Genomic DNA, 12,500 nt, shown 5'->3' with positions numbered 1-12,500 from the left:
TGTGTGTGTGTGTGTTACCTGATGGTGATGACTTCTCCTCTGTATGTGTGTGTGTGTGTGTGTTACCTGATGGTGATGACTTCTCCTCTGTCCGCCTGTGTGTGTGTGTGTGTGTGTGTCTGTGTGTTACCTGATGGTGATGACCTCTCCTCTGTCTGCCTGTGTGTGTGTGTGTGTGTTACCTGATGGTGATGACCTCTCCCCTGTGTGTGTGTGTGTGTGTGTGTGTGTGTGTGTGTGTGTGTGTGTGTGTGTGTATGTGTGTGTGTTACCTGATGGTGATGACTTCTCCCCTGTCTGCCTGTGTGTGTGTGTGTGTGTGTTACCTGATGGTGATGACTTCTCCTCTGTGTGTGTGTGTGTGTGTGTGTGTGTGTGTATGTGTGTGTGTTACCTGATGGTGATGACTTCTCCCCTGTCTGCCTGTGTGTGTGTGTGTGTGTGTGTGTGTGTGTGTGTGTGTGTGTGTGTGTGTGTGTGTGTGTTACCTGATGGTGATGACTTCTCCTCTGTCCGCCTGTATACTCCAGCTGCAGTTGATTCCGGGGGGATATCGCTTTGGCCAATCAGGACTGAGCACCACGCCCCTCCTCTCGCGAAGCTCCTCCCCCTGACTGCCACAGCCCAACGCTAAACACACAGATGTAGCACACACACACACACACACACGCGGGTAAACACACACACACACACACACACACACACACACACACACACACACGCAGGTAAACACACACACACGCATACACACACACACACACGCGCGCGCGGGTAAACACACACACACACACACAGATGTAGAGCACACACACACACACAGATGTAGCATGTAAGTTGATGAGACATTCTGTTTGTTTTGCCCCAAAAAGGGGCGTAACACACATTCACAAGCAAAGTACCCGAATGCCCTAGGACTGCCCATGCCCCACCCTTCTACATGTCAATTACCCATCAATGTCTTTACTAACCGGCCATCGCATGCACACTCACTGAACTCAAAGTCAATATCAGTATCTTGTCCTTCAGCTCAGCGGTATCATGCGGTGCCTCCCATACCCGACGAGACGCGTTGACCAGGAGGAGGTAGAAGGTTTGAATCCCGATTGAGGGACTGTGCAGGTCAGGAACACCTCAGTTACACCGGGTGGTAGCCTACCGTGCTGTGCCTCCCATGCCTGGACTGGAGAGTTGACTGAAAGGTTGTGGGTTCAAGACCTAGATAACAAACTAGTGCAGATTACCCAAGGTGTGTGTGTGCGTGTGATGTATGTGATTACAGAATAGTTTGATGATGTTCTTCTTTGCAATCAAGTCCCTCCCCTCCGAAGTTCTCTCCCTCAAACACACACACACACACATTGAAGTGTGTGTGCTTATGTAGGAGAGGGGAGGAGGGAGAGAGAAAAGGGTCCTTAAGGACACTCAGTAACAATCCATTGGGGCTCTCCTGTGTGTGTGTGTGTGTGTGTGTGTGTGTGTGTGTGTGTGTGTGTGTGTGTGTGTGTATGTGTGTGTGTATGTGTGTGTGTGTGTGTGTGTGTGTGTGTGTGTGTGTGTATGTGTGTGTGTATGTGTGTGTGTGTGTGTGTGTGTGTGTTTGCTGAGCAACCCCTCAGAGACAGGATGGTGAAGCCCTCCCATCATCAACGTGTGTTTTTTTGTCATATCTCTGTTTTTCTGTGTGTGTGTGCGTGTGTGTGTGCGTGTGCGTGCGCGTGCTGTGTGTGTGTGTCCGCGTGCGTGCTGTGTGTGTCTGCGTGCGTGCTGTGTGTGTGTGTGCGTGTGTGCAGGTTTATCTCATGCCCTAGTGATGAGGGGGGGTCCACGGGGGGAGGTAGGCTACTATCGGCTTGAGGTCGAAACGTTATCCTGCCATGAAAAAAATAAAATACAACAAAAAGGATTCTAAGAGTGCGGACTTCTCACTCTGAATACTATTGGCTCCGTGGAAGGGGGACAAAGACTCGGGATGCTGCCCAGAAACCCTGCCCCCATCCCGGCAGCAGAGCTGGCTCACACCACCGCCCCCCCCTCTCCACACGGGACCCACTAGTTTGACGCCTTCTCTGTGCTTACGTGGTACGTCACATGGTAATAAAACATTTCAAACAAGCGATTTAAGGTTAGGGTTAGGTTTAGGGTTAAGGTTAGGGTTAGGGTTAAGGTTAAGGTTAGGGTTAGGTTTAGGGTTAAGGTTAGGGTTATGTTTAGGGTTAGGTTTAGGGTTAAGGTTAGGGTTAGGTTTAGGGTTAAGGTTAGGGTTAGGTTTAGGGTTAGGTTTAGGGTTAAGGTTAGGGTTAGGTTTAGGGTTAGGTTTAGGGTTAGGGTTAGGGTTAGGGTTAAGGTTAGGGTTATGTTTAGGGTTAAGGTCGTATGACGTAAGCCGTAAGTACCGAAAGGGCGTCGAATTAGTGAGTCCCCTCTCCACGTCACCAGGAAGGGGGACTAACCTGTCAGAGAGGTGCTCTATCTCTGGTACTGTTCAGAGAGAGAGAGAGAGAGAGCTTCTACTCTGTGTGTGTGTGTGTGTGTTTGTGTGTGTGTGTGTGTGTGTGTGTGTGTGTGTGTGTGTGTGTGTGTGTGTGTGTGTGTGTGTGTGTGTATGTTTGTGTGTGTGTGTGTGTCAGGGAGGTTCTCTATGAGTGATTGGCGTGTGTTTTGTCACCTCGCGATAGCGGCGGTGGGGCTGGTGGAGCTGACGAGGCCACAACAGAGAACACACACACACACACACACACACACACACACACACACACACACACACACACACACACACACACACTCTGCCACAACAGATCTATACAGTGTAACAGGAACCCACCGCAGAGAAATCCCCGCTGGGCCGCCTGGCTGTGTGTGTGTGTGTGTGTGTGTGTGTGTGTGTGTGTGTGAGAGAGAGAGATCTCTATCTTCCTCTTATCTGCCTCGATTCCTCATCCCAGCCCTCAGCAGCTCTCCGGATCGATGACTGACCACACACACACACACACACATTGATGAAAACGTCAGCTAAACCATCCACACTCACCATGGGCTGCCTGTAGTGCCCATGCTATGGCAACACACACACACACACGCACTCCAAACCCTCCTCACTCACCGGTGGCCCCCTGTTAGTGCCCATGCGATGGCAACACACACACACACACACACACGCACACACACACACTCCAAACCATCTGCACTCACCGGTGGCCCCCTGTAGTGCCCATGCAATGGCGACACACACACACACACACTCACCGGTAGCCCCGTGTAATGTCCATGCAATGGCAACACACACACACACACACACACACTCACCGGTAGCCCCGTGTAATGTCCATGCGATGGCAACACACACACACACACACACTCACCGGTAGCCCCGTGTAATGTCCATGCGATGGCAACACACACACACACACACACACACACACACACACACACACACACACACACACTCACCAGTAGCCCCCTGTAGTGCCCATGCAATGGCAACACACACACACACACACTCCAAAGCATCCTCACTCACCGGTAGCCCCATGTAGTGTCCATGCGATGGCGATGGCTATGAGGCTCCAGAGCATCCTCCTCATCCTCGCCCTCCTCATCATCCTCCAGGGCCAGGGAGCTGCCGTCCTCTTCTCCCCAGTCATCTGCTCCCCTCCTCGGCCACTGCTGCCATCTCCACCCGGCCCTCTCCCGATGCCATCCAGGACTCTAAATTCAACTTTTTCATCACAAGCCAAAACGGCTAATAGATGTCAATCTTACTAAAACCAAACACACACTCACGAAGTCGAAGTGGCTAGTAAGTATGTTGGTCTTAACTACCAGCCAAACAGAAATGTCTTCACCAGCATTTGGCCGGTTGGCACTTGGCAGGTGTTGATTTAGAGCGCTGCTGGCCTGCTCCTGCTGGCTGTCCGGTTACCGGGGAAATCCTCGCGAAGGAGTCGAGTAGGGCAGCAGACATCAAGATCAAGCAGCCCGTGCTTGCGCGCATATGCTACAAACAGGTGCGCTCGCGTCGCTGGTGGTAAAGAGTAAATGCGGCTCTCTCTCTCTCGGGGGGCTAGTCTGCCTCGAGAGGAGCTGTGTGTGTGTGTGAGAGAGAGAGGATGAGATCACCTTTCTCCTGCCGTTGGGCGCGCGTCACCTCTCCTCTGCGCTCAGTTCCACAGTCAGCAGAGCGCGAGAAGGAATTGTATTCCTTTCACGTGAAACAGATCCGACATGAACTTTCCCCGGGATGCTCAGTTCGTTCGCTGAAATCCGAAATCCGTAAAGGTCCTCGAGCTGTTGTGATCCCTCCTGTTCGCGAGCCCCTCTCTCATATCATCTGGACCACTGGATGTTGACGTGCTGCTCGTGCATGTTCCGGTTGTTGTCATGCCCCCCCTCACGGCTGCAGCATCATGCCGGTGCGTTAGTCCCAGACATGCATGCAGTCATTGGCAATTGCGGCACCAAAATATTGCGCACCAGACAAAGACGCTAAAGGTGCCAGAATCGATTTCCACATTAACAAAATACGATCACAGCAAAACAGAGAGACAGGCAGGCAGACTACAGCGCGGTGGCCAGATTGCCGAATGGAGGTTAGGCTACAGCTGGTGGTGCGCTGTGCTGTGCCGTTAAATAAATAATGTCTGTAAGTAAATGGCGTGGAAGCGCTTCAAGGCGACAGATCATCCTTCCCCATCTCGGCTGCCTGGCTACAGTGAGGCCAGCGCAGTGGGGGCGATACAACAGCTTGGACTGTGGACTGTCACGCACGCACAGCACCGCCCTCTGCTGGCAGGAGGATGCTCTGCATCCATAAATAATAATTTACTATGCAACGTTTCTTTATCAAATAAATGAAAACACACACTGACGACATGGCATTAAAACACACCATACTTTATTTTCCAATTATAAGGTGATATCATGTGGTTATGGAGAGAAATTGTGCATCGTGACACATTGGGCTGAAACAATCACCCACTCGTTCACATATATATTCAAGTGTCGATATTTGCAGAATCAGACTGCAATGTATTTTATTTTTCCTCTCAGATATCTGTTTCGGAAAGCAGCATATACCCACCCGCTGCTTCGGGCAAAAGGCACCGCTGGGATTCGAACCCAGGATCTCCTGTTTACTAGACAGGCGCTTTAACCAACTAAGCCACGGCGCCGCTGATCGGCGAAAGGGAAAACAACAGTGAATATTCACACCAATAAGCCGCGAATAAATCCCCAACACGGCTGAAAAGTACCACGTCTACACAGCGTTTATGAGCTATTCCACAGTTTAACTTCCACATAAATCTCTGTGTGTTCTTCAGTTGCACGGTGGCGGCTCGGGGATGTATTTGTTCGGCGACTTGAGGCGACACAACACACACTTGGTGGTCGGATCCGACTCCACGCGGAAGAGGGAGAAGGACCTCGCGCACTCTTCACACTGGGGAGAGAAACACAAACACACACACACACACGAGACGACACGAGTTCACTTCAGGTTACTACTGAACTGAAGTCCGTCAGATCTCCGTTGCTCAAAATTATTATTCGTGTTAGCATTGAAACAAAGCTAACACCACGTAGCTGCTCTGCTAATCTAAGCGGAAGCAGTGATGTAATGTAAATCCAGACTCAAGACTTCGCCAGAGAGACAGGCTACATAGGCTATAGGCTACAAGCCTAGATTCTACTCTTCTTTCAATCTCTGACAGAGCTCTTCACTATGCCTTTGCAGCTCTATTATCAATCTTTAATTTCAAAGTTTTTTGTTTGTCCTTTGATGCTAATTATTTAATATCCATTTTAATGTTTTATTATTTTTTTAATTGTTGCATGCTTTCTTTCTCTATTTCTTGTTTTGTTTATTTCTTACTTTTATTTTTTTTGTGAAGCACATTGAGCTGCATCTAGACTATATGAAATATACTGCACGCTCTACAATAATGAACTCCCCCAGGGCCTTGCCTAATGTTGTCTGATTAACACCACTCACTCTCCCCCATTAGTTTCTACTGTGTCAGTCTCCAGTAGTGCAGAAAGTCTCCCTGTCCTCTAGATCAGGGATGGGCAATTAGTTTGGCCCAAGGGCCGCATTGGGTTTAGAAAGCTGACCAAAGGGCCGGATGTCGTAAGCAACTTGGCCATGTCAATACTAAGAAATGGTGTAGGCCAGTGGTTCCCAAACTTTTTTCCTTGCGCACCCCCTTGTACATTTCAATGTGGTTCGCGCACCCCCTAAACAATGTTTTGGTGTCTTGATGGCCGCTCAGATATGGCTTCACTGCACATCATTTAGGAATCCTCATTTCCAATACTGTAGACTTGATGTTTCTTCAAGCACACAGTTAAAAACTACTTCATTTTCATTAATGTTGTATAAAACCACACATATCCGCCATTGCTCAATTCAGCTCGCGCACCCCCTTATGGCAGGTCATGCACCCCCAGGGGTGCACGCACCCCAGTTTGGGAAACCCTGGTGTAGGCCAACATAATTACACCATTGTCAGTTATGCCATTCCTGTTAATTGTATCCAGATGTAGACTAGTAATCTTATTTTTCCAAGACCCTTGTTTTAGGTAGCCCATTTAAGAATGAGTAACCATATTTTTTTTCTTGGAAAGCCTCTGAGGGCCGTATGAAATGGCAGAGCTTTCCAATATGTGGACTCCCGTCCTCCCTTGCTCCCTTTCCTGCTTGTGACCTCATGATGACGTCACTGTAGGGTGACTATCTCCATTACAGGAAAAAGGAGGACATATTTTAGGACGGGGGGTTTGGGGGTCATCCCCCAAGAAAATTAGTGTTTTTTTAGATGCAATTTCATGCATTTTAATGCATTTTTGTCCGGCTTAATGCTGTGCCTTACGCCGGACAAGGCACTGAAAAGGAGGACTGTCCTCCCTAAAGGAGGACGTCTGGCCACCCTACGTCACTGACTACAGAAATGTATTTCAATATCTCGCAAAAGCGTGTGTGCGTGTGAGTGTGTGTGTGTGTGTGTGTGTGTGTGTGTGTGTGTGTGTGTGTTTGTGTGTGTTGGGTGACTTCTAATATCCTCACTCCCTTGCTGACTTGCATACTTGTGGCCTCCTGAAGTCGTCACTGACGACAGAAATGTATTCAATATCTCGCAAAAGCACAATTCTAATGTCGTTTTCTCATGTGTGTGGATGTGTGTGTGTGTGTGTGTGTGGATATGTGTGCATGTGTGTGTGTGTGTGTGTGTGTGTGTGTGTGTGTGTGTGTGGATATGTGTGCATGTGTGTGTGTGTGAGTGTGTGTGTGTGGATGTGTGTGCATGTGTGTGTGTGTGTTTGTGTGTGTGTGTGTGCTACCTTGACTATCTGGTATCCTTCTCCCTGTGTACGTCGTGTTTCTATGACGACTGGAATGTCTTCTGTCTGTTCGATGTTCCACAGACGTACCGTGCAGTCCTAACACACACACACACACAGACACGCAGACAGACACACACACACACACACACAGAGTAAAGACATCATGCACCGTATGTGTGTGTCCAAGTGTGTCCAGTTATGTATTATCAGGATTCGGTATTAAATTAATACAGAGTACAGTGTTTCCCACAGAATTTTTGTGAGTCAAGTTGGTGGGGCGTTAAAAGTATATATTTTTTTGGTTAAGCAACTTTAGAAATGACATTCACAACATGACATCTTAAAGGACCTAGTCAAGGTGGTAGGTGTTTCTTGTCAAGGTGGCCGCCTTAGCATTAAAGTGCTGGGGGAAACCCTGCAGTAACCGGCGTGCGTGTGCGCGCGCGCGTGCGTGCGTGCGTGTGTGTGTGTACCTTAGAGCAGGAAGCTACCCACTTCTTGTCTGCAGTAATCGCTACATCTGTTACCCAGTCCATATGGCCCTGCACACACACAGACACACACACACACACACACACACACACACACACACACACACACACACACACGCACACACACACACTTACACACAGACACAGACACACACACACAGACACACACACATACAGACACAGACACACACACACACACACACACACACACACACACACATAATCACACGCATGAACATGCATATTATACAGTACACATGGCTTTGCAAAGGAATGTCACTACACATAATATCACATTACATAACATAACACTAAGCTGATGCCAAAGTGACTGACATTTATTTAGATACAGGGTATTGGTTACAGTCCCTGGAGCAGTGTGGGGTCAGATGCCTTGGTACAGGGTATTGGTTACAGTCCCTGGAGCAGTGTGGGGTTAGGTGCCTTGGTACAGGGTATTGGTTACAGTCCCTGGAGCAGTATAGGGTTAGGTGCCTTGGTACAGGGTATTGGTTACAGTCCCTGGAGCAGTGTGGGGTTAGGTGCCTTGGTACAGGGTATTGGTTACAGTCCCTGGAGCAGTATAGGGTTAGGTGCCTTGGTACAGGGTATTGGTTACAGTCCCTGGAGCAGTGTGGAGTGAGGTGCCTTGGTACAGGGTATTGGTTACAGTCCCTGGAGCAGTATTGAGGTATTTAGTTGTGCCTTGGTACAGGGTATTGGTTACAGTCCCTGGAGCAGCGTGGGGTTGGGTGCCTTGGTACAGGGTATTGATCACAGTCCCTGGAGCAGTATGGGCTTAGGGGCCTTGGTACAGAGTATTGGTTACAGTCCCTGGAGCAGTATGGGGTTAGGTGCCTTGGTACAGGGTATTGGTTACAGTCCCTGGAGCAGTGTGGGGTTAGGTGTCTTGGTACAGGGTATTGGTTACAGTCCCTGGAGCAGTGTGTAGTAAGGTGCCTTGGTACAGGGCATTGGTTACAGTCCCTGGAGCAGTGTGGGGTTAGGTGTCTTGGTACAGGGTATTGGTTACAGTCCCTGGAGCAGTGTGGGGTTAGGTGCCTTGGTACAGGGTATTGGTTACAGTCCCTGGAGCAGTGTGGGGTTAGGTGCCTTGGTACAGGGTATTGGTTACAGTCCCTGGAGCAGTGTGGGGTTAGGTGCCTTGGTACAGGGTATTGGTTACAGTCCCTGGAGCAGTGTGGGGTTAGGTGCCTTGGTACAGGGTGTTGGTTACAGTCCCTGGAGCAGTGTGGGGTTAGGTGTCTTGGTACAGGGTATTGGTTACAGTCCCTGGAGCAGTGTGGGGTTAGGTGTCTTGGTACAGGGTATTGGTTACAGTCCCTGGAGCAGTGTGGGGTTAGGTGCCTTGGTACAGGGTATTGGTTACAGTCCCTGGAGCAGTGTGGGGTTAGGTGCCTTGGTACAGGGTATTGGTTACAGTCCCTGGAGCAGTGCAGGGTTAGGTGCCTTGGTAGAGGGTATTGCTTACAGTCCCTAGAGCAGTGTGGGGTTACGTGCCTTGGTACAGGGTATTGGTTACAGTCCCTGGAGCAGTGTGGAGTGAGGTGCCTTGGTACAGGGTACTGGTTACAGTCCCTGGAGCAATGTGGGGTTAGGTGCCTTGGTACAGGGTATTGGTTACAGTCCCTGGAGCAGTATGGGGTTAGGTGCCTTGGTACAGGGTATTGGTTACAGTCCCTGGAGCAGTATGGGGTTAGGTGTCTTGATACAGGGTATTGGTTACAGTCCCTGGAGCAGTGTGGGGTTAGGTGCCTTGGTACAGGGTATTGGTTACAGTCCCTGGAGCAGTATTGAGGTATTTAGGTGTGTCATGGTACAGGGTATTGGTTACAGTCCCTGGAGCAGTGTGGAGTGAGGTGCCTTGGTACAGGGTATTGCTGCAGTCCCTGGAGCAATATGGGGCTATAGGTGCCTTGGTACAGGGTGTTAGTTATAGTCCCTGGAGCAGTGTGGGGTTAGGTGTCTTGGTACAGGGTATTGGTTACAGTCCCTGGAGCAGTGTGGGGTTAGGTGCCTTGGTACAGGGTATTGGTTACAGTCCATGGAGCAGTGTGGGGTTAGGTGCCTTGGTACAGGGTATTGGTTACAGTCCCTGGAGCAGTGTGGGGTTAGGTGCCTTGCTACAGGGTATTGGTTACAGTCCCTGGAGCCGTGTGGGGTCAGATGCCTTGCTCAAGGGCACCTCAGCCATGGATGGAGGTGTAGGGAGAGGTAAGGATGGGATTCAAACATACAACCCCCAGATAAAAAGACCAACGTCCTAACCAAAAGGCCATGGTTGCCTTATAATATCTAAATATGACCTGATCGGTCCTGTGTGTTTGTGTGTGTGTGTGTGTGTGTGTGTGTGAGTGTAACGGATGACATCTAGCCCGTTAGTAAACCTCCCTCCCCTCATATAGTATCTGGGCCTTTATCTCAGCAGTGTCGTTCTACAACTGTGCTGCCATGCCTGTGGGATGCTGTGATTAGGACATTACCGTTGTCAGGTGTGTGTGTTTGTGTGTGTGTGTGTGAGTGTGTGTGTGTGTGTGTGTGTGTGTGTGTGTGTGTGTGTGTGTGTGTGTGCGTGCGTGTGCGTGTGTGTGTGTGTGTGTGTCACCTTGAACAGTAGAAGTCTGTGTGTGTGTGTGTGTGTGTGTGTCACCTTGAACAGTAGAAGTCTGTGTGTGTGTGTGTGTGTGTGTGTGTCACCTTGAGCAGTAGCAGTGTGTGTGTGTTTGTCTGTGTGTGTGTGTGTGTGTGTGTGTCACCTTGAGCAGTAGCAGTCTGCAGATGGCCTTCATGTCCCAAACAGCAACGCTGCGATCAAACCCCCCCGACACCAACACACACGCTGAAACACACACACACACACACACACACACACACCAACACACACGCTGAAACACACACACACACACACGCACGCACACACACACACAAACTGAACTATTTTAAACCAAGTTTGTAACCATTTGTTTGTTTGAATTGCTTGAAGAAGGTCAGTAGACCGAAACGTTAAACCATGAAAATGTGTACAGTGTGCGGGAGCTTTCTTTGCTTTAACGTGTGTGTACCGTCTTTTGAGAAGCTGCATGCGCTGTTGCAGCCCTCGTGTCGTAGCGTGTGTGTGTGTGTGTGTGTGTGTGTGTGTGTGTGTGTGTGTGTGTGTGTGCACGTGTGTGTACCGTCGTTTGAGAAGCTGCATGCGCTGACACACCCCTCGTGTCGTAGCGTGTGTGTGTGTGTGTGTGTGTGTGTGTGTGTGTGTGTGTGTGTGTGTGTGTGTGTGTGTGTGTGTGTGTGTGTGTGTGTGTGTGCACGTGTGTGTACCGTCGTTTGAGAAGCTGCATGCGCTGACACACCCCTCGTGTCGTAGCGCGTGTGTGACGGATCCGTGCGATCGGAATGTTCCGGTAGCGACGTCCCAAAGCTGCAGCGTCTTGTCCCACGAGCCCGTACACACGTAGCGACCATCGCTAGTGAAGCACACACACGACACCACACCCATGTGGCAACTACACACACACACACACACACACACACACACACACACACACAGACACACACACACACAGGTTACACATGAGCCTGTACACACGTAGCGACCATCGCTAGTGAAGCACACACACGACACCACACCCATGTGGCAACTACACACACACACACACACACACACACACACACACACACACACACACACACACACACACACACACACACACACACACACACACACACACACAGGTTACACATGAGCCTGTACACACATAGCATAGTGTGTTGAGCGTGGTGTGCCGTGTGTGTGTGTGCCTGTTGATGTTGATCATGGTGTGTCGCGCGCACGTGTGTGTGTGTGTGTGTGTGTACCTGTTGATGTTGATGGTGGTGTGTCGTGTGTGTGTGTCTGTGTGTGTGTGTACCTGTTGATGTTGATGGTGGTGTGTCGTGTGTGTGTGTGTGCGTGTGTGTGTGTGTGTGTGTGTGCACCTGTTGATGTTGATGGTGGTGTGTCGTGTGTGTGTGTGTGTGTGTGTGTGTGTGTGTGTGTGTGTGTGTGTGTGTGTGTACCTGTTGATGTTGATGGTGGTGTGTCGTGTGTGTGTGTGTGTGTGTGGGTGTGTGTGTGTGTGTGTGTGTTTGTGTGTGTGTGTACCTGTTGATGTTGATGGTGGTGTGTCGTGTGTGTGTGTCCCAGAGTTTGATGCTGCGATCTGATGACACGGTGGCCACATGACGATCCTGAGGGTCGAAGCAGCAACGCGTCACCGTGGAGCTGTGGTGACCTGACAACCAATCACAAACACTCTTACTGGTGACCTGGCCAATAAGAAACACTCTTACTCACCAGCTGACCAATCACAAACACTCTTACTCATGGCCTGGCCAATAAGAAACACTCTTACTCACCAGCTGACCAATCACAAACACTTACTCTTACTCATCTTACTCAACCAATAAGAAACACTCTTAAGTCATGACCCTTAATCACAAATATTCTTTAAGCTGGACTCGATCAACAACATGTTGACGTGGTGTTGCCCCTCACACATATAGAGAAGAGCAACTGCCAATAGCATCTCCCATCGTAAGCAGGAGACAATGCCCAACGCTCTATTTTATATTACATTGCATTTGGCAGACGCTTCATAACCAAAGCGACTT

At 49.7% G+C, this 12,500-nt stretch overlaps 2 protein-coding genes and 1 non-coding gene across 3 annotated transcripts in view; all 3 read right to left on the bottom strand.

Annotated features, from left to right (window-relative positions):
- Nucleotides 1–3,581, bottom strand: part of lrp3 (low density lipoprotein receptor-related protein 3) — a 23,276-nt gene extending 19,695 nt beyond the window's left edge. The window contains exons 1-2 of the mRNA XM_063189986.1: nucleotides 3,518–3,581; nucleotides 489–630 (exon numbers count right to left, since the gene is read on the bottom strand). Of these exons, the coding sequence (XP_063046056.1) occupies nucleotides 489–630; nucleotides 3,518–3,581 (206 nt within the window). The remainder of the gene's footprint in view (nucleotides 1–488; nucleotides 631–3,517) is intronic.
- A 1,513-nt stretch (nucleotides 3,582–5,094) lies between these two features.
- Nucleotides 5,095–5,168, bottom strand: trnat-agu (transfer RNA threonine (anticodon AGU)). Its single transcript has one exon. It is a non-coding gene; the product is annotated as a tRNA-Thr (tRNA).
- A 78-nt stretch (nucleotides 5,169–5,246) lies between these two features.
- LOC134439685 (WD repeat-containing protein 88-like) overlaps nucleotides 5,247–12,500 on the bottom strand; it is an 18,329-nt gene continuing 11,075 nt past the window's right edge. Inside the window, exons 6-11 of the mRNA XM_063189591.1 lie at nucleotides 11,992–12,121; nucleotides 11,169–11,353; nucleotides 10,607–10,689; nucleotides 7,812–7,880; nucleotides 7,336–7,434; nucleotides 5,247–5,437 (exon numbers count right to left, since the gene is read on the bottom strand). Of these exons, the coding sequence (XP_063045661.1) occupies nucleotides 5,315–5,437; nucleotides 7,336–7,434; nucleotides 7,812–7,880; nucleotides 10,607–10,689; nucleotides 11,169–11,353; nucleotides 11,992–12,121 (689 nt within the window). The 3' untranslated portion in view covers nucleotides 5,247–5,314. The remainder of the gene's footprint in view (nucleotides 5,438–7,335; nucleotides 7,435–7,811; nucleotides 7,881–10,606; nucleotides 10,690–11,168; nucleotides 11,354–11,991; nucleotides 12,122–12,500) is intronic.

Source organism: Engraulis encrasicolus, chromosome 23 (genome assembly GCF_034702125.1).
Source record: "Engraulis encrasicolus isolate BLACKSEA-1 chromosome 23, IST_EnEncr_1.0, whole genome shotgun sequence".
NCBI classification, from domain to species: Eukaryota; Metazoa; Chordata; class Actinopteri; order Clupeiformes; family Engraulidae; genus Engraulis; species Engraulis encrasicolus.
The sequence above is the reverse complement of the archived record's forward strand: the minus strand, read 5'-3'. Positions and strand labels throughout refer to the sequence as shown.